Below are 25,115 nucleotides of genomic sequence, written 5' to 3'. Positions count from 1 at the left end.
GTTTGATGAATCCTGTATGTACTCTCCACAGGCAAACTGGGCCTAGTATAGACTGCATTAGTTTTGATTAATGTGGCCCAGTGAGTACATTTATTAATGTGTATGTTACTGTATGTGTTTATGATGTGTATGTCCTGTATGTGTATATATTCTGGATGCATGGTGTATATTGTGTATGTCCAAGTATATGATGTATTATATACTATGTGTATATACAGTATAAGTATATTATGTATGTAGGAGAAGGGCTGATGACGGCACTGGACATGCTGGGGCCCACATAAGGAATAGCACTGTACATAAAGAATCCATGTGATACAATAGCACAGTATTCCCTCTACATTCCCGCAAACTTAAACACTTAGGTACTGAAGCAGTATGCAAGTGACCTGAGAGGTCGAGTCATTATAATATTCAGCGGTGCAGCTTATTCATAAGTGTAGGAACAGCCACACCCAAGTGCTTGACTGACAGCCTATATAATTTTTTTTTTTTTTTTTTTTGAGAAAAATACAAAGGAAGTCAGAAAAAAGGGAGCAGATTCTGGAATATGCAACAATGGTCAGGAAGTGGTAGCTGTTACTAAATCCCCTGTGGCTTAGAACAATGGTTTCTGTAATGACAATTATCAGCAACCAAGTTCCATATAAAGTGCATTGAGAGGTTGTGCTGCCCCCCTAGGGGTAAACTGAAAATGTCAAAATATGTATTTCTGCACAGAGAACTAGAAGTCCTTTTGACTACAGCTCCCTGCACACAACTTATGATGTTCTCAGACCCATAGTCCAGGCCCAGTTAACATCTCTTCTAGATCTTCAGTTTGAGTCAACCACAGAGGAGGAATAGTGGAAAAACTTGCATATGTTTGTGATAACACCAGGTTGGGTCCTTCCCAGTCAAGGTCACCTAAAGCAGGTAGTAAAACCACGAAGCTTAGTCAGAGTTTACACCTTACATTTATTTAGCATTTTTAGTTTTATTAAAGAGATGAAAACCTTGCAGTTAAAGGCTATTGCTCATATAAAACCTATGCCATACCAATATTTTAAAGACTTTTTTGCAATTACAATTTTTTTTTCTGAGACTACAGCAATTACAGTGGACTAGACTTCTGAAATTTAAGCAACGTCTTGGACAAAGCAAACCCTGAGTGCAAATTTTAAAGAAACTTCCCTAGAACGTGTTTAAATTGTGGACACTGTCCACCATCAATGTACAGAAAAGCCAACATACAGCTGTATATTTGGTGACCTTTATTAGTGACCACCCTACATATAGTTACATTCACATTGTATTTACACACAGAACTGACATAATATATATAGCCAATAAATAACAGCTTCATACAGACATCCTATCCAACCAAGGCCACTCAGGCTGATGAAAACATGTGTTAAGTGCTTGCAGTCTTTGAATTCGGGTCTAGTGTACTTCAGGAGATAACAGTGCAGACACAAGGTGCTATAGATTCCAGTCCAAAGCCGCACCACCAGAATCTAGTCCAACTAATGGTTCCTGAAAAACTGAAGTAAAAAAAGGTAAAATTACTTTAGCGAAGGGGGTGGGTGTTCCACTGCTCTGGGTGATATTTGTAGATTTAGAAAGCTAAACATCCCCAAACTTTGTTTTTAATTTGATTTTTTGATAGTCCCCACTTTCTACTGGTTTTAAAGATAATTGTAGAGTCAAAGGCAGATAATCCAATGTTATGTGATACCATATACTCCTGTAGATTCTGTATGGGGACTGAAGACCCCAGGTCTGTCCTTAGCACAAACCCATTAGATCCTGCCAGAGACACAGAAAGGGGACAATCTGAGGGCAGACTAATAGTAGCCAACATATGAACATTCTTAGAGGAAATCTACTACCAGGATGAAGGATTGTAAACCAAGCACACAACATACGGGTATGTGCCCCATCTGGCAGGATCTGCATTTATGACCTGAAGATAAGTTTTAAAAATTTTGACTGAGGGGGTCCAGGCTCCAATGCACTTTTTTTAAACCCCTTGTAAAAACAAGGTCCTAAGAAGCTGAAAGAGCCAAACCTGATACGGGGGCACACATCAGCATGTAAGTGTGTTGTTTACAATCCTTCATCCTGGTGGTAGAAATCATTTAATTGTTGGTTTAAGGGCCATATAAGACTACCATGGTCAGTTTGACTCATGGACTGTGCACTAGCCAGATATGGCACCGCTTTACTTTGAGCCACGTGGGTCACCAAGCTCTCAACACTAAACCTACTCTTCTGTTATGATTTTTTACAGCCATAACTTTATAATCTTCAAGGAACCCAATTTAACACAAGAATGATAGGCAAGGTATTGGCTTCTCTAGTAGTACAGTACCAGCCTAAACACAGCCTATGCCAAATCTGGGTACTTTCAAGATTATACAATTTTGCCAACCTTTGGGTACATTCACAAGCATTGAGGCAACGTATATCCCCCCAGTAGACAGCTATGTCACCCAGGTCTGGGACAGTAAGCACAAGGAGTGCTCACTATTCTGAGCAGTGGGTGCAAAAAATATGGGGCATGCTCCATCTTTGGCCATGGGGCATTACCCCGCCAGTGCGCTGCCGTATGCCTGCCTATGTCCAGGTGGCTATACATCCATGTGAATGTAGACTTAAAGTGGAACACAACTTACTGTTGAGGTCATAAGTGGATTCAGGGTCCAGCAACAGCTCTGGAGGCAAAATAAGGAGGTCCTGGGGCCACTGTTCAGCAGAAAAAGAAATCATCTCTTGTTCTGGTGAGGAGCAGCTTTCAGTTTCCATTTCAGATCCACTGCTGCTGGTTCTGCAGCAAAGTTCACAGCTGGCAGGGGTGAAGCCTGGCCCACGTGGAAACAGGTCATCCTCATTTCTAAGGTAATTCCTGAAAGCCCCACTATGGTGGATGGGGCGATCACGTAGCCAGGCCCAATGAGAAGGATCTTTAGAAATCACCTGCAAAAACAATATATAAGTACAAATAGCCACAACATGTACATAATGAGATTCCAACATTCATGTTTTTACCTCATCACAGAACCTTCGACTCACAACCGCTCTGTAGCTCATCTTTGCCCAAAAACTGTCCCGTAGTCGCAGAAACTGAGGGTATAACTCCCGCCAGGAGTCTCCCAAGGCCCATGGGAAGATTTCATATTTATAATCCTCCTCATCCTCTTCCATGTCATTAGCCAAGTAACTAGAAACAGAGAAACACAATAAAGTGACAGATTTGTGCAGGCCCTGTATTGCCTATAACCAAATCCTGTGTAGGTTTAGTGGCCTGAATAGTCTGGTCAGCAGTTAAGATACAACCAAGAATCCTTCTATTGTATGCCATTTTTGATTTTCCAATAATGAAAGTGAGGAGTCTCCACTGTATAACCCCTTCACTGACAGTATAAAAAACTGGCATCACTAATGTGCCATCTGGCCAAATAACACGCAAAATGTACGAGTTGATTAGTTTTGGCTATGGAGCTATAAGGATACATTGTCACTATGGCAAAGAATGCATCTGTACATGAGAGGTCTGGAAGTACAATTAGTCACCAAAACATTGCTCATAGTTCCAAAATTCAATTGGTCTCTTATTGTCATGGGAATGCAGCTCTGTAGAACCCATTACTCTAAGGCAGGGCTTGAAATTCTCATGTACACAGCATGTACCACAACACAGGTTTCTCTTTACAGTGCAATCTTGAAGTTGGTCTAGGGCAAGAACTGAATGTACACAGACATTCTGCTATTTTGTGCTGAACCAACCATGTCTCGACATGAATCAAGACCATGCAGGCAACACTGCTGCCTTTTGCTGAACTGTTTAGCTAGCTGAATACCATAATACCCATATCTAAAACTGGTATGTGGGACCAATAATGGCACACCAGGACCGGAAGGCAAGACTGCTTTTGGCAATCTTGCAGACTTATGAGAGCCACAATAGAGTCAACCTCCTCCAAGACTGGAGCATTTGGACGAAAAAAAGAAATTGTCTTAAAAAAGTACTTACAGTGCAACAAAGAAGTTCATGGTGGAATATTCACTAGTGTAGAGGCCTGCACGTTTGAAGTACACCAAGACCATTGCAAGAAGATACTAGGGATTAGAAAATAATATTTACATATCAGAGCAATTTCCACAACCACTGAACTGTTAAGTGTATCCCTTCATTCTATATTGTCTGATGTAGACAGGGAACCTTCTGTATCAAGTTCCACTAACTGGATCGGTTCCTGTAGTCATTGTATTGGTGCACAGTCTGGGAATTTAGGATTGGTCACCAGTAGTGAGAATTTGGGTCTGAGAATAGGCCATCATTCTAGAGCCCACACGAGTATGAACTAGTATAAACTAGCTCCATGAACCTGCAGGATCTACCAGACAAAACCCTAGAACCAATGAGACATGCCAAGTTCATTTCATTCAGTTACTCTCTGTCCAGTAACTCCAGCAAGTACACAGAGCTACAGGCTTTAAGGACCCATCACGGGACACTAAACCATTGGTTCATAAGAACCCGTGGGTGATTTGGTGTCCCAAATCACCCTTTACCAAGTCTTGCTTAGAGATGTGTCTGACGCCTTATTGGACCAATCTCATGCTCCTTGGCCTGTGCAGTGAAGTTGTACACCCCAGTTTCAGTGCACAAGTGCAATGTACTGAAGCTGGGGTGTAGTATGCCAAGGCAAGGCCAAGGCAAGTATTAATTTATTTGCTGGCAGGCACATAAGGACTCGTTAAAGTGCAATTTGGGACACTAAACAACTGGTCCATAAGAATCAGAGGGTGGTTTAGTGTCCAAAATTGCCCCGACAGGTGCGCCAAAGCAATTGAGGACTAGAAGACACAGTAGTCATATGTGGCACAAAATATTTGACTGCAGAGTGTAACAAAGTTTATTTCCTGCCAGCTGCTGAAATAGTCAAGTTTGATCAGTCATACCTTGTCTGAGATTCTTAAACAGGCATCCATAGACAGGAACTGCTGAACCAGCTCATTTTCTGCAGGGAAAACAAAAACCATTAACAATAAATAGATGTAACCTAAATGGTGAAAGGGGTTAGTAAAGTATTGAAAGTTAACCACTTTCTGAAATAGATAAACCCCATCTATGATTAGCTGCAATACCAGGTTAGAGACCAAGCTCAGAAGTGAGAGGCCTTTGCAGTAATACCACACACAGTCGACTGCAAGGGAGGCAGTGGTGTTTTGGCATTAAGGCAACCATGTTTTATGCTCATGGGAGGTCTGCTCTTACCTAGGAGTCTGTAAAAGGCCTGGCGCTCTTGAGGTTGGAGATTAAGAATACTTGCCACCTTGGATCTGGTTACAGGAGCCTCTCTCTCAGGGATTCGCGACTTGCGCGCTCCATTAACCCTAGCATGTTGGTGTCCCCTTACCATGCTCTGCTTCACCACGCTGCCAGCAGTTGCTGCGGCCCGAGGGAGAAGCTGCACGTGCCTCATTGTGTGAGGGAAAGGGGAGGAAGCTTAAGGGTTGATCTGAAAGTAAAAGATATAAATATCACCCAACAATACAAGATGCTAATGCAACAGCAGTGATACATTATAACAAGCAAAGCTCAACCTATACACTGTCAAGCACATCAGACCTGGGTAACATCTACACTGGAATGTGTACTCATTTTATTTTTGGACCAAATTAACAAAAAGCCTAGAGTGCTGGAATATTTCAGTCTCTGGTCCAATAAACAATCTTCCATTTACTAGACATTAAAGGGGTTTTCCATTACACAAGTTGTGCCCTATCCACAGGATAGGGTCCAATGTACCTCCGTCTAACCCCTCGGCGCTCCTCGAGATGCGGAGCAGCTGGTCACACATGGCAGGGCTGCCCCATCATCTCTATGGAGCTGCCAGAGATAGCCAAGTACAGTGCTCTCCAATCACCTTCAGATCAATAGAGATAAATGGAGCAGCCCTGCCATATGTGACCGGCTGCTCTGCATCTCGGAGGACCAAAGAGCTCTGAGGGAGGTACAGATTCCATTGGACCTCATGTTCTGTGGGGGTCTCAGCACACATGAGCAAGTTAAGCTCTAACTTATTTTGCAGGAAAACCCCAATTATAGTCAGACGGATGTGAACATATTCTTAAACACTCTGATATACTATAACACTATATCTACCACTTACTCATATCCAGCCTCAGTGACATTCTTATTTTTGTTATCTAAAATCAAGAGCTCTTGGGTAATGCCCTTCACAATCTTGAATAGTAGATCATGACATTATAGATATTCAAAGATGATAAAGGGAACCTATCAGAAAGCTCCTCCATTTACCTATAGAATACTGTGTACATTGCAAAGGCGGTTTTTATAACAAAACTGCCTTCTTCTGATAAAAAACAGCTTCATCTAACTTTTCTTATCAGAAAAATCAAGTTTTATTATAAAAACACTTTAGCAATGTGCACACTTTTCTCTATGCAAACATGGGGGAGCCAGAAGAGCTACTGATGACAGATACCCTTTAAAGAGCAGTGCAACAGATACCACATGGTGCCTGACCCGTTGAGATATTGCAGCTCAGCACCATCAAGTGGCCTGCAATACCCAACATAACCTATGAGCAGGTGTGGTGCTGTTTTTCCAAAGATAACCTGAGTTTCCAGAATCAATCACATTAATATACTATGAAGTCTAACAATACACTTTCACCTTAGATCGCTATAAGTCCAATAGAAACTTCCACCCGTGTGCAGAGTATTATGAAATAGGACCCTATGACCACCATAAAGCAATACAGGGCTAGTAATAACCTGGCTTATGGGGAGATGGACAAGAGTGTCCTCCATCTATATATGATCAATGGGACACCCAAAAACAGAGGCCCCAGACCACCCTGTGTGAATAAGCCATAGCTTGTATTGGTAGAGCCTGAAACAGGGATCACAGTCACCCCACGCTGTATGGTATAGCACCTATGCTGCCATAAGGAGATTATATCCATTATAAGTCCCCATCATACATCTCGTATAAAGGAACGTCCTGCAACGCCAAACTAGTGAGGTAAAGGATAAGTAGCGGAATCACAGAGCGGCGCTTACTGAGGAGCAGCGGGTGACTACGCATCCTCCACATCCGAGCGCTCGGCTGCCACAGACTCAGGAAGCCGCGGGCGGGAGGCTTATATACCGCGCCACAGCGAGAGGGCGGGGCCTGAGCCTGACAGAACTCTGCCCGCGCTGAGCCGCCGCAGCTTCCCGCCTACAGGACTCGCAGAGAGGAGGCGGAGCCAGACTACAGACTGTACGGAGACTAAACTACAACTCCCAGCATCACACTGGAGGGTAACAGCTCCCCAGTACACAAGACGCGGCTCACAGTCCTGACCTTCTACTGAACCTACCGGGCAGCGTGTACACAGCGCAGGCACTGACCTGAGCAGAGGAAGTAACCAGAGAAGGATGGATGGATTTGTGACCCACCCGGCCTCCTGTACACAGGATAAAAGCAGGAGCGGTGAGAATCCCGCCCCGTTCTCGCGCTGGGGCTCTTATACCCCGCCCAGTGACAGCTGGAGCGTGGGGGCGTGGCTTGTAGCCTCATCAGGACCCAGGTGTGTGAGGCTTACACCCTGTGTGGCCTCCTTGTGGCACCCACTAGGTGTAGTCAATCAGTGCAGCTTGTGAGGGTACATTCACACGATGTGTTGCATTTTTTTTAATTGCGGTTTTGACGCATTTAAAAAGTCTTTAGGGCGCATTCATATATGTGTTGCGTCGTGTTGTGCGTTTCATTTTTGACGCATTCCACTGGTTTCAGCCTTGATTACATGCTAAGGTTACATTGCGTTTCCACTGCATCTGCTAAAACACAATATAAACTTAGCATGTAATGAAGGCTGAAGCCAGAGGAATGCGTCAAAAAACATGACACACAACGTGACACAACGCTTCGAGTGAATGCGCCGTCAGGCTGCGTTCATATGTGGTGTTAACGCATGCGTTTTGAAGCGCAATATAACAGCTATAGAGAGGAAATTTTCCTAATTACATTAGGCCGGTGACACATGGTGCTTTTTCATTGTGTTTTTGCATCCTTCAAGGCGCATTCACACGTTGCGTTTTAAAACGCATTACAACAGCTGAGGAGAGCTGATTTGCCTAATTACATTACTATTTACATTTGTTAGCGCTGTGTTAATGCATGCGTTAACAAAACACATGCATTAACGCATGCGTTAACAATACATTAATGCATGCATTTTGTTAACGCATGCGTTAACATTGTGTTACCAAACATAAACGGTAATGTAATTAGGCAAATTACCTTTCATCAGCTGTTGTAATGCGTTTCAAACGCAATGAAAACGCGACCAAAACTCAACGTGTGAACGCGCCCTCAGGGCGCTGTCCCACGTTGCGTTCGCAAACGCAGACGCATTCAAAACCGCGCCCACCGGGGCGGTCCGCGGTCCGATTGCATCGGCGTTTCTATGGAAACGCCTGCGATCGGGTACGAGCCGCCGGTGTTTTGCGTTCCCGATCGCAGGCGTTTCCATAGAAACGCCGATGCGATCGGACCGCGGACCGCCCCGGTGGGCGCGGTTTTGAATGCGTCTGCGTTTGCGAACGCAACGTGGGACAGCGCCCTCAGGGTGCTTTCACACAACACGTTGCGTCACGTTTTTGATGCATACCAAAGGCTTCAGCCTGGATCACATGCAAAGGTACATTGCGTTTCCATTGCATTTGCTAAAATTCAATGTTACTTACCCACGTCGCATTTTTGGACCATTTTTAACCCCTTAACGCTGAAACCACTTTTCACCTTCCTGACACGGCCCATTTTTTCAAATCTGCCCTGTGTCACTACAAGTGGTTATAACTTCGGAACTCTTTAACATATCCAAGTGATTTTAAAATTGTTTTCTCGTGACACTTTGTACTTCATGTTAGTTGAAAAATTTTGGTGGTATGTTTTGCATTTATTTATGAGAAAATCAGATATTTGGTGAAAATTTGGAAAAATTCTTGATTTTCGAACTTCAAAATGTTCTACTGTATATACTCGACTATAAGCCGACCCAAGTATAAGCCGAAGTACCTAGTTTTACCACCAAAAACGGGAAAAACCTATTGACTCGAGTATAAGCTGAGGGTGGGAAATGCATTGGTCACAGCCTCCCAGTATACAGCCTGCCAGCCCCTTTATGTATACAGCCTGCCAGCCCCTTTATGTATACAGCCTGCCAGACCCTTTATGTATACAGCCTGCCAGACCCTTTATGTATACAGCCTGCCAGACCCTTTGTGTATACAGCCTGCCAGCCCCTTTATGTATACAGCCTGCCAGCCCCTTTATGTATACAGCCTGCCAGCCCCTTTATGTATACAGCCTGCCAGACCCTTTATGTATACAGCCTGCCAGACCCTTTGTGTATACAGCCTGCCAGCCCCTTTATGTATACAGCCTGCCAGACCCTTTATGTATACAGCCTGCCAGACCCTTTATGTATACAGCCTGCCAGACCCTTTGTGTATACAGCCTGCCAGCCCCTTTGTGGATACAGCCTGCCAGCCCCTTTGTGGATACAGCCTGCCAGCCCCTTTGTGGATACAGCCTGCCAGCCCCTTTGTGTATACAGCCTGCCAGCCCCTTTGTGTATACAGCCTGCCAGCCCCTTTGTGTATACAGCCTGCCAGCCCCTTTGTGTATACAGCCTGCCAGCCCCTTTATGGATACAGCCTGCCAGCCCCTTTATGGATACAGCCTGCCAGCCTCTTTATGTATACAGCCTGCCAGCCCCTTTGTGTATACAGCCTGCCAGCCCCTTTGTGTATACAGCCTGCCAGCCCCTTTGTGTATACAGCCTACCAGCCCCTTTATGGATACAGCCTGCCAGCCCCTTTGTGGATACAGCCTGCCAGCCCCTTTATGGATACAGCCTGCCAGACCCTTTGTGTATACAGCCTGCCAGCCCCTTTATGGATACAGCCTGCCAGCCCCTTTGTGGATACAGCCTGCCAGACCCTTTGTGGATACAGCCTGCCAGCCCCTTTGTGTATACAGCCTGCCAGCCCCTTTGTGGATACAGCCTGCCAGCCCCTTTGTGTATACAGCCTGCCAGCCCCTTTGTGTATACAGCCTGCCAGCCCCTTTGTGTATACAGCCTGCCAGCCCCTTTATGGATACAGCCTGCCAGCCCCTTTATGGATACAGCCTGCCAGCCCCTTTATGGATACAGCCTGCCAGCCCCTTTGTGTATACAGCCTGCCAGCCCCTTTATGGATACAGCCTGCCAGCCCCTTTATGGATACAGCCTGCCAGCCCCTTTGTATTTAACTGTATTTTTATTTAGTTTTTCAGTTTTACAGTTTATATGTCATTCATATCATTACGTACAGATGAAAGGTAGCATTTTTAGCAAAGTATCTAGGTTTTAACATAGTAAATCAACAGGGTCTTATCAACTGACAAAGACCACCTTGTATAAAACAATGAAAGCCCTTAAGAGTGTTATCCTAAGGCCGCAAGTCCAATATACAGATATAATCAACAGAGAAAGTGAGGGAAGACAGACAATAGACTGGAGACATGAGGAAAGGGGAGTAGGGTGGTATCTAAAAGAGCGGGATAACGGGTGCTTCCCATTGTGGAAGCGATCTCTTTAGCAAACTGTCCGACCCGTCCAATAATCATCCCATGGGGCCCATATGCGGTTAAATGTTTCTACTGTGTTATGTAAGAGTGCAGTAAGGTATTCTAGGGTGCGTATCTCTTGTATTCTTGTACAGAGCTCTACCCGGGAGGGTGCTGTGGCTTGTTTCCATTTTACAGAGATGAGGCACTTTGCTGCTGTGAGGAGATGTAGGAGTAGTCTGGAGGCGTGTTTGCGCATCCCTTTTGGGTAGAGGTTCAATAAGCAGGTACTCGGGTCTATAGGGATCTGACAATTGAAAACCGCGGATAAGATGTTTGTAACTGTGGACCAATATGGTTGTATAGTTGGGCAAAGCCAGAAAATGTTTTTTACATCTGCTTCCCCCGCTCCACACCGCCAGCAAACATCAGGTGAGTCTGGGTATATATGATGCAGTAATGCCGGTGTATGGTACCAGAGCATTAACAGTTTATATTGGTTTTCTTTGTATTGGACACATTGAGATGCTTTAGCTGCCCTCTCCCATACTATCTGCCAGGTCTCCAGTGGAAGCTCCCTTCCCAGGAAAGTTTCCCATTTCCTCATGTATTCGTGTTTTGGTACCTTTGAGGGGTCAGGGTTAATTAATATTTTATAGATTGTGGAGATAAGTCCGGCAGTAGAGACATTTAATTTACAAAGTCGTTCAAAGTCGGTAGGATTTGATATAGACGGTGAGCTATGTAGGGAAGCGTAGAAGGATTTGATTTGTAGGTAGCTATACATGGCTGAAGATGGTAGATTAAATCTGTCCATGAGGTCTGGAAAGTCAAGCAGAGTTTTAGTGCCGGCGTCAATAATGTCAGCAAAACGGAACAAGCTCTTGAGGTGCCATGGTCGGGACATGGACCCCGTGAGACTTGATGGTAAACCAGGGTTATATAATAATGAAGTCATAGGGGAGTGGGTGGATTCCAGAGGGAACAACTTGAAGCATTTTAGCCATATGGACCTGGTATGTTTCATGGGGCCTAAAAGTTGTATAGTCGGTGGAGTCGATGCGGTAGCCCAGAGGAAAGCATTGGGCTGAACCGGGGCGCTCCACAGTTTCTCTATCTCCATCCATTTGGAGTAGGCTTGGAGAGTGGACCAGGCCGGGACTCTTCGCAGATGTGCAGCCCAATAATATTTAATTAAATCGGGCACCCCAAGGCCTCCTCTATCTTTGGGTTGTACCATGAGTGCTCGTGCTAATCTATGGCGCTTATGTGCCCATATGAATTGCATAAGCGAGGCTTGCATTCCTCTGAGGATTTTAATGGGTATTGGGATCGGTAGGGATTCAAAATAATACATAAGCTTTGGGAGAATAGACATTTTGACTGCCGTAATTCTTCCAAAGAAGGAGATCGGTAATGCGTTCCACTTGTGTAGTAGGCTTTTTAATGAGTCAAAAAGGGAAGGGTAATTTTGAGAATAAAGTGTTTTATATGTGGAAGTGAGTTTAACCCCCAGATATTTCAAGGCTGTTGTCTGCCATTTGTAGTTGTAGTTAGTTTTCAGTAAGGCCAAAGTGTTTTGGGGGAGGTTGAGGGGTGAGGCTTCCGTTTTGCTGATGTTCACCTTATGTCCAGATAACCTGCCGTAAGCTTCCAGTAGTCTGTGTAAATTAGGAAGTGAGGTATGTGGTTGGCTGATGGTTAGTAGTATGTCATCGGCAAATAATGAGAGTCTGAATTCTTTGTCCCTCACTAGCACTCCTTTAACATCAACCGATCGTCTGATAGTTGCCGCCAACGGTTCAATACACAAAATATATAGGAGGGGGGATAAGGGACAGCCCTGACGCGTCCCGTTACGGATTGGGAATCTAGGGGACGTAATGTGGGGTAGTTTGAGGCAGAGGGGGAGGAATACAGATTTCCTATGATATTCAGAAATGGCCCACGTATGCCATAGGCTCTCATAGTCCGCAACATAAAAGACCACCCTAGGCGGTCAAAAGCCTTCTCTGCATCTAGGCTTAGAAGAAGAGCTTCACTTTTGGTTCTATTTACTACCTCAATCAAATCTATGTTCCGTCTAGTATTATCCCCTCCTTGGCGGGACGGGACGAAGCCCACCTGATCCTTGTGGATTAGTTGAGGGATCCATTGTATGAGCCTGTTGGCTAGTATTTTTGTGAAAATTTTATAGTCCGCATTTAATAAAGCTATCGGTCGATAATTGGAGCAGTCTACAGGATCTCTGTCGGGTTTAGGTATTAGGGTAATGTGTGAGTGGGACATTTCTTGCGGAACCGGTGTTCCCTGTAGAAAGGCGTTATATAGCTTAAGTAGGTGATGCGCCAGGAGTGGTTGGTAAGTCTGGTAATATAAATAAGTAAGTCCGTCAGGCCCCGGTGATTTGCCGGTTGGCAGGGATTTCACTACCTCCGCCAGCTCTTCCTCATCTATAGGGGCATTGAGGGAGGTTACTGCTTCCGAAGGGAGGCGAGGAAGATCACACGACTGCAAATAAGAATCAATTTGGGAATCCCGTAAGAGTGGATCTAGCGGTAGTGAATTAGGCAGATTGTATAGTTTAGAGTAATAGGCATGGAATATGTCTGAAATTTCCCGTGGATCATAGGTTATGGATCCGTCTGAACGCCTGAGAGAGTGTGCTACGGATCTGCCGGATTTCTCCGACAGTTGTTTAGCTAGGAGGGTATGAGCCTTATTACCTTTCTCGTAATATTTCTGCTTATATATATATAGCAAAAGCTTCTCTGTGCGTTCAAGTGCTAATTCTTTTAATTTGGCCCTGACCTCCACTACTTTCTTAAGGAGGGGTCTGGTCGGGTTCACTAGGAGCTGTCTTTCCAGGGAGCGTAGTTGGGACTGTAGTTCTGTCTGGGTTTTAGTGCGTTCTCTTTTCATGGCCACTGCCAATGATATGCATTTCCCTCTGACCATCATTTTATGGGCCTCCCAGCACATTGGCAGCGACATATGGTCTGCTGTGGACTGAAAGTGCTCTTTGATGACAGCGGCCAATGCATCCCGTTGGAGCGGTTTTTTCAGAAGAGACTCATTAAGCCTCCAATGACACCTCCTTACGTGTGAATTAGAAGCATTTAATTCTAAAGTTAAGGGAGCATGGTCTGACCATGTTATTGGGCCCAAGATAGATTTATGCATTATGCGTAATGTCTGTATGGAGCCAAAGAAATAATCTATTCTAGTGTGTGTACCATGTGGTGGAGAGTAGAAAGAAAAGGAGCGATCCCTTGGGTTATCTATCCTCCATAGATCATAAAGGCCTTGCTGTCTGATCAGTGTTCGGAAATCTCTTGTGAGTCTGAGGAGTGCAGGGGGGGGAGGGGTGTTTTGTGTTGATAGGCGGTCTGTATATGCTGAGAACGGTAAATTAAAGTCACCCCCCATAAGTAGCATTGCTGGGGGAAATTTGGATAGTCGCCGGAAGACGTATTTAAGGAATTGAATTTGGCCCGTTTTGGGCGCGTAGACATTACATAAGGTAATGGGAATTCCCCCAAAAGACCCGTGAAGGATAATGTATCTGCCTTTGGGGTCTAGTATTGTGTCCGTTATCTGGAGAGGGCAGGAGGTTGTGACTAGTATAGCCACCCCTCCTCGACGTTTTTCCCCTTTGGTCATATACGCTATGGGGTATGTGCTTTTTGCAAATGCACATGACCCTGATGCATCGAAGTGGGTTTCCTGTAGGAACACCACTTCAGCCCCTTGTGTCCGCATCTCTAGTAGGGCCATACGTCTTTTAGCATTTGAGTTTAACCCTTTCACATTTAACGTCAATAACTTAACCATTGTGCTGGCGGTATGTGGAGGGGGAGCCAGTGGTACCTTTTGTCCCCAGTGGGACGGGTGTTGTTGCTAGTCAGGAGTTGCTTCGTGCCGGAAACTGGTATCCATCTGTCATTTGACACTCGAAAGTGATACCTGGGGGTAGATACAAGAGGGAAGGTGGGGGAGGAAATATGGTAAAGACAAAATAACATATGAAATGTTAACCGTAACCAAGCACCGGTTATACAAACTAGTGTTGGTGAGGGTATGCTATGTAATGGTCTGTGAGTATGGCAAAGAAACCACAGGCTCCGCCAGACCACCCATAGACACCCTGTATTGAAGGAAGGCATATCTTCTATAAAAAGAAAAATTTTAATCTAAATTTCTAAGGATATAGTTCAAAAATGTAGAACTTTGGTTCATGTAGAAGTCTCTCTACAAGTCCCCTCCGGTCACCATGGCATCGAAGGACCGACAGGACTATTTGGAATAAGATCTGAGGGACAGAATCTCCCTGGCCGTCGTGGGATCAGGTGTTCATGGTCTTTGGCGGGCTCTTGGATGGTGGACGATTTCTCTTCCTTTGCACTTGGGACCATTCGGGAGGTGGGGCTTTTGGGGGTGGAGATATTTCCCAATCTTGGATATCTGGGACTTCCAAATCAAGCGCCTGGCAGAAGGGGTGCAAGTCCGCATAGGTGTGTAGTAGCGCAGTGTGGCCATCTCTAGTAGCCGATAAGGCAAAGGGGAATCCCCAGCGGTATGCGATTCCGTTCTCTCTCAATTTGTGTAGCAATGGCTTTAGTTGACGACGCTTGTGAAGCGTTATCCAGGAAAGATCCGCAAAGACTTGAATCTGTACACCATCAAAGATTAGAGGATCCATTTTCCTGGCTTGTATCATAATCTGTTCTTTAAGCTCATAGTCCGTTACACAGCACACTATATCTCTTGGTCTTGTCGCTGAGCCGCGTGGGCCTAAGGCTCTGTGGGCCCTATCAAACTTTATCTTATGGGCTGGAGGTCGGTCGAGAATTTGGTTAAATAAAGCTTCCAGGAGGCCTTTGACGTTCTCTGCTCCTCTTGGTTCAGGTACCCCCCTAACTCGTATATTATTGCGGCGTCCCCGGTTGTCAAGGTCTTCGATATGCCGGTTCATGTCGCGGATCACCCCAGCTTGGGTGGCCACATTCTCTTGCAGCTGCGCCACATATGTTCTGGTATCATCATGGGACGACTCTATGCTTTCCACTCTGTCCACTAGGGAGCGCAGGTCATGTCTGACTGAATTTAATTCTCTACGAAAAGTGTCTTTGACATCTGTAATTAACCCTTTGAAATCCGACTTAGTTGGTAAATCTTGGAGCAGGGTATGTAGCTCTGGTGGTAAGGCATAAGAAAGTCTGGCAGGAGAGCCCGCCGATGATTCTGAGCTTTGCGAGGATTGCCATGGATCGGGCCTAGTGATCAGCCCCGTCAGTGATGGGGTAGCGCTTAGGTCTTGCTCTGGCGGGTCAACCCAGTTTGGGGTTCCTCTTCATGTGGCTCTCCACCCTCCTGGTGGATGTGTAAGGGGGAGGCCATTTTGGTTTGCCCTGTGGAGTGGGGAGTCTCCTGCCTGCAGAGGAGAGGGGGAAACTCTTCCATGTTGGGGTCCTCCATAATACCCGGTGTTAGCTGTGGGGGTCCCCCTTCCTCCTCTCTTGTCCCGGCTGCTAGGCGACCTCCACCCTCCTGATGGATGTGTAAGGGGGAGATCGCATCCTGCAACCCTGCCACTGTGGCCCAAGATGGCGGCCGGGAGCGGGCCTCCGGTTTTTCTCTGACCTGGGGAGGTTTGATCGGGGGGGAGCACCTTACCGCCTGTTCCTGTTGCGGTGTCAGGTCCGGTGAGGACAGCGGGTCCCGGGATGTGCGGCTGACTCCGTCTGGCTGGGGTAGGTCCGACGGTGAGAGAGCCGCCACTGTTGCTCTGTTCGCGCCAGTCCGCGCACGTGGTGGGAGAGCGCGTGGTGCCGCTGCAGTCCGCAGACTGGATCCTGCGGCACTGGCAAGGAAGCGGTCCATCGTTTGCCCGGCAGTTGTGGAGGATCCCGTGGTGGTCTGGCCCCGTTTGGGACCCTTTCTGGTGTGTCCTGCCAGCGTGGAGGTGCTGATGTAGCGCTTAGTAGGTGACCGGGTGCGGGAGCTGCAGAGGACACGTCTTACTCCATGAGCTGCTAGGACACGCCCCCCTGCCAGCCCTTTTGTGGATACAGCCTGCCAGCCCCTTTGTGTATACAGCCTGCCAGCCCCTTTGTGTATACAGCCTGCCAGCCCCTTTGTGTATACAGCCTGCCAGCCCCTTTGTGTATACAGCCTGCCAGCCCCCTGTTGCCGGTAAAAAAAAATAATAAACTTACTACTCACCATTCCGACGGCCCGGACAGCTCCTCTTCATCTTCATCTTCATGCCGCAGGTCCGCGGCAGCTCCGTGGCCGCGCCTCTTCTGTCTTCATGCCGGCTCAGGGCTGCGACAGCTCCGTGCGGAAGGCCCGCCCGGCGCACTCTGTGACGTCAACAGCGGCTGACATCACAGTTGATGCTCCACAAAAGCAACGCTCCACAAAATTTGATACCCAATCCCTCCCGTGTATAACAATACCCCATATGCGGTGGTAACCTGCTGTATGGGCACACGCCAGGGCATGGAGAGGAAGCTGCGCCATTCAGAGAACTTCTTATTGGCTATACAATCTTTATTTTTTTTGGCAATTTGGACAAATAAGGGCTTATTTTTTGCGACATGAGATGCACTTTACAAATACTTCATTTTAGTGGGTCATTAGCTTATTGATGAGATTTTATTAACTCTTGAATGTATGGGTGAAAAGAAAATTGTCAATTTTGGTTTACTGTCTTTTTCGTATTTTTTGGGGGTCGTACACCGTACACTAAAAATACTATATTATCTTTATTCTACAGATCACTACGATTACGGTGATACCTCATCAGGAGGCGGCGATCGATTGCCATGACAGCCTTGTGTCTTTGTAAGGCCGCAGTCACATGTACCGCTAGGCGTCCGTTTATAACGCAACGCTAGCGCACAGGGGGCGGTCCTCGGCCCGAACACACATACGATTGATAAGCCGATCGCATGCGTTTCGCTGGAAACGCATGTGCACTCGGGCCGAGGACCTCCCCCTGTGCACTAGCCATGGCCGGCGCCAGCACCCGGCGTACCCAGGCAAGTGCCGGGGCCCCAGAGGTCTCAAAAGGGCCCACAGCACACGCTGCCAATTCAAGCATACTCAATTACATCGGCATGCTTGTTGCATGCCGTCCCTGCTGCTGCACAGTAGACGCTGTGCTGAAGATGTAGCAGAAGAGCGTCGAGCCCCAGAAGAGATGAAGAAGAAATCGCACTCAGCCCTTGAGGTAAGTTAGCGTTTATTTTTTTTTCTGGCCACTAATAATGTGTATTTAATTAATTAATGGAGGCTGGGAAGAGGGGTATATATTAATTAATGGACCCTGGGGGTATACATTAATTAATGAAGCCTCAAGGGGGTATATATTAATTAATGGACCCTGGGGGGGGGGGGGTTATATATTAATTAATGGACCCTGGGGGGGGGGGGTTATATATTAATTAATGAAGCCTCAAGGAGTTATATATTAATTAATGGACCCTGGGGGTATACATTAATTAATGAAGCCTCAAGGGGGTATATATTAATTAATGGACCCGGGGGGGGGGGGGGGTTATATATTAATTAATGGACCCTGGGGGTATATATTAATTAATGAAGCCTCAAGGAGGTATATATTAATTAAGGGACCCTGGGGGTATATATTAATTAATGAAGCCTCAAGGAGGTATATATTAATTAATGGACCCTGGGGGTATATATTAATTAATGAAGCCTCAAGGAGGTATATATTAATTAATGGACCCTGGGGGTATACATTAATTAATGAAGCCTCAAGGGGGTATATATTAATTAATGGACCCTGGGGGGGGGTTATATATTAATTAATGGACCCTGGGGGGGGGGGGTTATATATTAATTAATGGACCCTGGGGGTATACATTAATTAATGAAGCCTCAAGGGGGTATATATTAATTAATAGACCCTGGGGGGGGGGGTGTATATATTAATTTATGGACCCTGGGGGTATATATTAATTAATTAAGCCTCAAGGGGGTATATATTAATTAATGGACCCTGGGGGGGGTATATATTAATTAATGGACCCTGGGGGTCATATATTAATTAATGAAGCCCCAAGGCGGTATATATTAATTAATGGACCCTGGGGGGGTTATATATTTATAAATTAATGGAGCCTGGGGGTGTATATTAATTAATGGAGCTTGGGGGGTGTATATTAATTAATGGAGCCTGGAGGGCTTTATATACTTAATTAATGAAGCCTGGGGTGCTGTATACTAATGGACCCTGGGGGGGCTGTATATACGTAATTAATGGAGAAGGGGGCTGTATATACTTAATTAATGGAGCCTGGTTGCTGTATATACTTAATAAATGGAGCCGTGGGGGATGGGGGGGGATGTTGTATATCTATATTTGTATCTTAAGATTCAGCGTTTTTAATGCCACCACATTTCACTGCTTAGGGGCCCACTGAGGCTCTTTCGCCCAGGGGCCCACTGAAACCTGGAGCCGGCCCTGGCGCTAGCGTCGTGCTATGAACAGACGCCTAGCGGTACTTGTGACCACGGCCTAAGCCCGAGACTGCATGGTTTCAGGCGATTCGTTACAAGGAGCCAGTAGCTCTTTGTAATGAATCATATGCAAAAACGCCACACACTGCAATACAGAAGTATTGCAATATATGGTAGGAACGATCAGACCAGCTAGGGTTAAAGTACCCTAGAGGGTCTAAGAAATAGTGAAAAAAAAAAGTTTAAGAAATGTAAAAAATATTATAAAATTTAAAATTCAAATCACCCCCCTTGCCCTAGAACTGATATAAAACATAATAAACTGTAAAAATCACAAACACATTAGGTATCGCCTCGTCCCAAAATCCCTGATTTATCAAAATATAATAAAGGTTATAGCCAGCAGTGACCTCCATAACGGAAAATGGCGCCCAAAGTCGTCTCATTTCGCAAAACAATACACCTCCCCCCGCTCCGTACCCCAAAGTATGAAAAAGTTATTAGCGTCAGATTTTTTTTTCTTTTTCGTACACATTCGTTTAATTTTTGAAAATGTATTAAAACGCAATAAAACCTGTTTAAATTTGGTATCACCGTGAGCGCACCGAACCAAAGAATAAAGTAGAGGTGTTATTTGGAGTGCACAGTCGTAAAAAACTGAGCCCACAAGAACGTAATGCACATGCAGGGTTTTTTTTTCCATTTTTCCACATTTAGAATTTTTTCCAGTTTCCCAGTACCTGGCATGTTATAATAAATAACATCACGAAAAAGTAAAATTAGTTGCACACAAAATAAGTCCTTGCACAGCTCTGTACACAGAAAAATGAAAAAGTTATGGATTTTTGAAGGTGGAGAGCGAGAAATGAGCGAAAAACCCCTGCGTCCTTAAGGGGTTAAATGCATCTCTAAACGCATTCACGAGCATTTCATTAGTCCGGTGACACATGGCGGTTTTTTTCCCTTTTTCGTAAGCTTTGAAAACGCAGGAGTCTGTCAAAAACGAGTTTCGATTAAGATAACTGGTCAAACCTGTCAATAACGCATGCGTTTTTTGACAGACTGCTTAAAAACGGGCCAAAAACTGGTTCAAAACGCCACGTGTGCCATCACCCTTATTGTTCGGTGGCGTTTGCATTTCTAAAATGCAAAGCTTGATGTCTCCCCCTCACTGGTGTTCTGCGTTGTATCGCCACAGTTTTATTTTATGTTGTTTTTGTAAGGCAAAATCTATCTAATTTCCACTGCTGTATAATGTGTGAGGTAACCTCTTGCATGATGAAACCTCAGCTCAATCCCTGCATCTACTATGGATACAGAACTGTGTGGAGACCTAGTGTAACACTTCCCTTATTCTACCTAGCAACCAGTGGAAACATCTCCTCGTCTATTAGACCGCGTCAGCTTCTCCATCCTTAATATTTTTTTCTATTGGTCCAGCTGTTAATAGGCGGACCAATCATGTGCAGCCACGGTCAAGGCTCATAGGAAACCTGACAGGAGAGCAGAGCCAATTTAGGGTTTTATTCCACTTCCCAGGAAATGGCGGCATCTTTACAATCTACAGCGTAATCCTGTCACATACTAAAGCCACTTTCCTGCTTCTGCAGCTCTGCCGCTGATGCATCAGGTAACCCCCCCTCATCAATGCTTTAGTTGGTACGCTCCTTTCAGGTAAGGCACTGACGGGACGATACCATTTCCGAAAGAAAAGGAAAATTAATGAAAACTACGACAACGTTTAACGGACAGAAATGTGTATCTTTATATGGTACACGGGATAAATATCTCGCATACAAAATATACACCCGCCAAGTTGTGTAATGGGTAAGTGACCTCGTAATCAAAGGCGTGTCCACCCCTGAGAATTGTGCGCGTGGAACATTCCGACCGGAAGTGAGGTGTCTGTTGACTTAACCTCTTCCTGTTTTGGGGTGTTAGTGACAGCAACAGCTGGGAAGAGCGCGGATCATCTGTCACTGGCCGGGGTAATGCTTTTTCTATGTGCGGGGGCACGGGGCAGCGCTTTACTGCAGTGCTGTGATGCACATGGGATGGGCAATAGGGTTTGGGAATGTGATCTATTCTGGTGATGTAGAGTGCAGGGGGTGGCTGCAGGATGATCACACACAGAGTAATGTCTCTTGTCATTATAGTGGGTTATGCATTGCTGCTGCAGGCAACCACTGGCCTCATCAGTCTTGTGCCGCTGAGGCCGATGACTGGCTGCAGTGCTGATGTGTAGTGTGTATATCCCCTTCACATTCTGAGCAATCCCTTTAATCCAGGCATAGAACCCATTGGTTGTCTTACCAATAGTGGTTCAGCATCCAAGTATCATGGTCATCTGGTTTGGCAGGGTAGTGTACATCTCAGTCTGGGGGATGGCGTAGCTCTTCTGAGCTTTCTACACCTCTAATGTTCCGTTCTTCTGTTATTCTTCTTGAAATAGTTTAACAGGCTGGTATCTTGGTGTTACAAGTTTGGGCTGCCTGTCACAGAGCCTGGCATTGTCCAGGCAATAAGTGCTGCCAGTCTCAGATTATAGAGATACGCCCCTTTGGCAAAGTAACAGTAACACCCAACTACATTGTTAGGGCCAGTACCTATGTGCGTTTTGGGTCTCCCATTTGCAATTTCCGTATTATTTAAAATACGGATTGTAATTTAAAAAGATGTCTGGACAAATCCATTGATAGAAAAGTAGCCATTTAATTAAAACCAATGCTTGCTTTTCGTTAGTTTCTGATTTTCATTATTTTACAGCCGTCCTTTCTTTTTTTTGTATATTTATTCTTGCTATCCACCCAAATAACTGAAAAATCTAAAAATGGATACTAATGGACACCATCAGAATCCCATTGACATCAATGGGGAAAAAATCCTTGATTAATTATTTGGCAAAGCTCTGTGTAGCGCTGCGTAATCTGTGTGCGCTATGTAAATAAAGGAATTATTATATGTAAGCTAAAACGCAGATGGGAACTGGCCCTTACTCTGTTATTCCTCTTGTAGAGCAGTCCAGTTTATGGTACCACCACAACTTCCAGATTGGTGGGTGTCACATGTCCCTTATTCCAACCAGCAGTATGAATACAGTCCCTCATTGGGCAGGTGCTACATAAGTGTCTGTCAGTGCATTTACATTGACCATTACTGATTGATGCTGATCAATTACTTCTTTGGATAATCCTGATTTAGATTGATAATCTGTCTAGAAAATATAATCTCTATTATATCAGATGCTATGGATACTTTTATTACAGTTCTGATGATTATTTTCTAATATTGTTTCGATTTCTGGTAAAATGTTTTTTTGAAATTTTTTTTATTTTGATGAGGCCGCCTGTGAGACTATTACGTATCGAAACAATGTGGTTAGATGTGGAGTTGTCCTGTTAGCAGATGTATCCTGCAGGTGCAAGGATTTCATGCTTTAGTGAAACCAGTGTTTTTACGGCAAACTACTGCATCCGTATGTTCTGCTGCTGCCTCTGTATCTTCAATGTGGTGTTTATGATTGCTGGGTTTATTTCGGTATATTGTGATGTGATGCTCACTGCTGTGTATATTCATGTACGATACCTGTGGTGGTGTTTGTGTAGATGCTTAACCCCTTCACGACTGCCATATGGTTATGTGCGTCCTATTTGCACATGCCTGTGCGGATAGCAAATATATACATACATGGTGATTGTGTCAAATTTGACACAATTATATTTACAGAACTGTCATATTTAGAAACACAATTCTGGTGTCATATTAAAGAGGAGATCGCCCTCTTTAATATAGTATCAGCATTTTTAAATACAGATTTCAATTCTCATAATTTTAAGAGTAGATGTCTCCTGTTCTCTTCCGACTAGAAACACAATCCTGATATTATTTTAAAGAGGACCTGTCGCCCATAAAAAACGCACTATGAGCTGCTTGCTAAAGTAAGCAGCTTCAAGTGTTTCCCAATTTTTAGTAGTGATAAAATGCTAGCTTTATCGGAACCCTCTGATAAAGCTAGCAAACACTGCTACGCCGCACCGCAGTCAAAGCAGTCTGGTGTATTCATGAGGGGGCGGAACAAGGAGGCACTGATTGTTCCCCCCGACCTCCACTCCCACTCCATAGGCTGGTGCCTCCTAGTCCCTCCCCCTCATGAATACACCAGACCGCTTTGACTGCGGTCCTGCGTTCTGAAGGTACGGTGCAACAGTGTTCGTTAGCTTTATCGGAGGGTTCGGTGATTGACTACTTCTGCCTGTCAGGGACAAGACAGTGATTACATCATTCTCGGCTTATGCTAGACAGGATAAGGCTGGAGCAGTGTATAATTAGGGTGAGAAGACTGGGCAACAGAGCCTCATTATCATAATTTTATAATTATCTTTTTCAGCAAACCACTAAGTTCAGGGATTAAACAAGATATGTTTCTGCATCAGTGTAGCTACAGCATTCTCAAAGTATGTTTGTTTCATAATGCATAAAAGCAAATTTACTTTTTAAAGGATATTTCATATACTACCTGTAGGTACTAGTAGCTTAGTGGTCTAATAGCTGGTTCCCATGCAGGCTTAAAAGGGTTATCCAGACTTAAGAAGAAGTCATTAGTACTTGACCAATAGGAGTGTGACACCTGGCACCGTGGTGACCAGCTGTTATCCACTATGGACTGAGCCAGAACCAGTGCCCTTCCAAAGTGTATAAGAAGGGTTTCTAGGTTAATGACACTGATGACCTATCCTAATAATGGGAGCTACACTGCACTACTACAATCCGATCATCAGCCCTTTATAGGTCATCCATATTATCAAACAGAGAAATGGTGCATCCAACCATTGGGTACGGTAGAGGCTAGAACATGGGTAAGAACAACTGTAAGTTATTATACAGCGCCCTCTGTGGTCAGAGCAAAGAAGTGACTGTCACATCCGAATCCTCTGTAAGAAGAGCCACAGTGTCATGGCTGAACATGTAAGAGTCTAGTTAGTTATTACCCGGACATGTGAAGTCTATGATGTTTGGTGATTACAGAATACCTGCTGGTGGCAGTGACGTGAGCTCACCTTGTGCACATAAGAGATTATCTTAGAAATGCATCAGTCAACATGCAACTTCCGGGTTGGTCTGTAGGCAAATGTATTATAACCAGGCTCTGGAGGTTGTTGTGTACATAAAGTATTACATTTCTAATTCTTTACAGGGTCCCGCCCCTCCGTTGACCGTCAAGATGAGGACAGCCGTAATGACGAGTGCCAGCCTGGCCCTTACTGCCGCGGTGGTGGCCCACGCTTATTACCTCAAGCACCAGTTCTACCCTACAGTTGTGTATCTGACCAAGTCCAGTCCCAGTATGGCTGTGAGTAAACCCAGTGGAATACTTATAGGTGATGGCCTGAGATGCTTAAAGGGGTTTTTGCAGACCAAAACTATTGAAGGGGTATTCCAGGAATCTGCATAATTCATATACAAATGGGTCCTTAAAATAAAATATTAGCAGAAAAATGCTGGTGACTGTAATGAAGAATTTAAATGCTGCTGGCCCTTTAAGCACCTGCAGGTCATGTGATCACCACTTAGTTAGGCTGTAGTCAGTTGTAGCCTCATGGTGCCCAATGGGAGCAGTACATGTGCGGCACCGTACCGCTCAGTACCCCGTAGAGAGATAGGACATGTCCTATCTTTCTCTGGAATACGGCGCCGTGCGCCATATATTGCTATGGAGAGGGGCGGGAGTGAATGGCGCTCTCCACCTCCTCCTCTCCGCCGGCACTGCCGTGTGCCCACCGTGATACGTTACAGCGGGCACCGGCAGTGTGAATGTAGCCATATGGAGAGATGTCATATCATTGAGGTAATGTGCAGTGATGGCAGTTACATCATCACTGGGAGCAGAGCATGAGAGGTAGAAGGAGTTACTGAGAACTAAAGCATCATGGGACTTGTGGTTTACGGTGGCGGCCAACTTGGAGATAACTGCATACTTTAGAGGTTATAACATTTTGTGAATCATAAAATC

General features: G+C 45.1%; 2 protein-coding genes across 6 annotated transcripts in view; one reads left to right on the top strand and one right to left on the bottom strand.

Moving 5' to 3' along the window:
* Nucleotides 1–1,238: 1,238 nt before the first annotated feature.
* SPDYC (speedy/RINGO cell cycle regulator family member C) lies at nt 1,239–7,564 on the bottom strand. 3 transcript variants are annotated; one of them, XM_072118307.1, is made up of 7 exons: nt 7,411–7,564; nt 5,264–5,507; nt 4,948–5,006; nt 4,016–4,101; nt 3,031–3,202; nt 2,658–2,958; nt 1,239–1,523 (listed from the first exon to the last, which is right to left on the bottom strand). In XM_072118307.1, the coding sequence occupies exons 2-7, from the start codon at nt 5,469–5,471 to the stop codon at nt 1,462–1,464; spliced, it is 888 nt and encodes a 295-aa protein (XP_071974408.1). In that variant the 5' UTR covers nt 5,472–5,507; nt 7,411–7,564; the 3' UTR covers nt 1,239–1,461. The 3 variants fall into 3 exon arrangements, with proteins under 3 accessions (XP_071974408.1, XP_071974409.1, XP_071974410.1); XM_072118308.1 differs by having other exon boundaries at nt 7,380–7,508; XM_072118309.1 differs by lacking the exon at nt 7,411–7,564 and adding an exon at nt 7,078–7,220.
* The window catches only part of SYVN1 (synoviolin 1), a 32,770-nt gene continuing 15,023 nt past the window's right edge, over nt 7,369–25,115 (top strand). The window contains exons 1-2 of one of the 3 annotated variants that reach the window (XM_072118306.1): nt 7,369–7,492; nt 24,300–24,455. In XM_072118306.1, coding sequence (XP_071974407.1) covers nt 24,327–24,455 — 129 coding nt within the window. In that variant the 5' untranslated portion in view covers nt 7,369–7,492; nt 24,300–24,326. Of the gene's footprint in view, nt 7,493–20,562; nt 20,736–20,963; nt 21,094–24,299; nt 24,456–25,115 lie in introns of those variants that run through there. The other 2 variants (XM_072118304.1, XM_072118305.1) reach the window with 2 other exon arrangements.

Source organism: Engystomops pustulosus, chromosome 7 (genome assembly GCF_040894005.1).
Source record: "Engystomops pustulosus chromosome 7, aEngPut4.maternal, whole genome shotgun sequence".
NCBI lineage: Eukaryota > Metazoa > Chordata > Amphibia > Anura > Leptodactylidae > Engystomops > Engystomops pustulosus.
This window is presented reverse-complemented; position numbering and strand designations above follow the sequence as displayed.

Bases quoted from the DNA above. Each gene is read 5' to 3' on its own strand.
- SPDYC (XM_072118307.1), bottom strand. From the start codon at position 5,471: ATGAGGCACGTGCAGCTTCTCCCTCGGGCCGCAGCAACTGCTGGCAGC. The intron at 3,203-4,015 runs GTAAGTACTTTT...CTCTGTTTCTAG, and splicing joins ATGAACTTCTTTGTTGCACT to TTACTTGGCTAATGACATGG. The intron at 2,959-3,030 runs GTAAAAACATGA...TTGTTTTTGCAG, and splicing joins GTCGAAGGTTCTGTGATGAG to GTGATTTCTAAAGATCCTTC.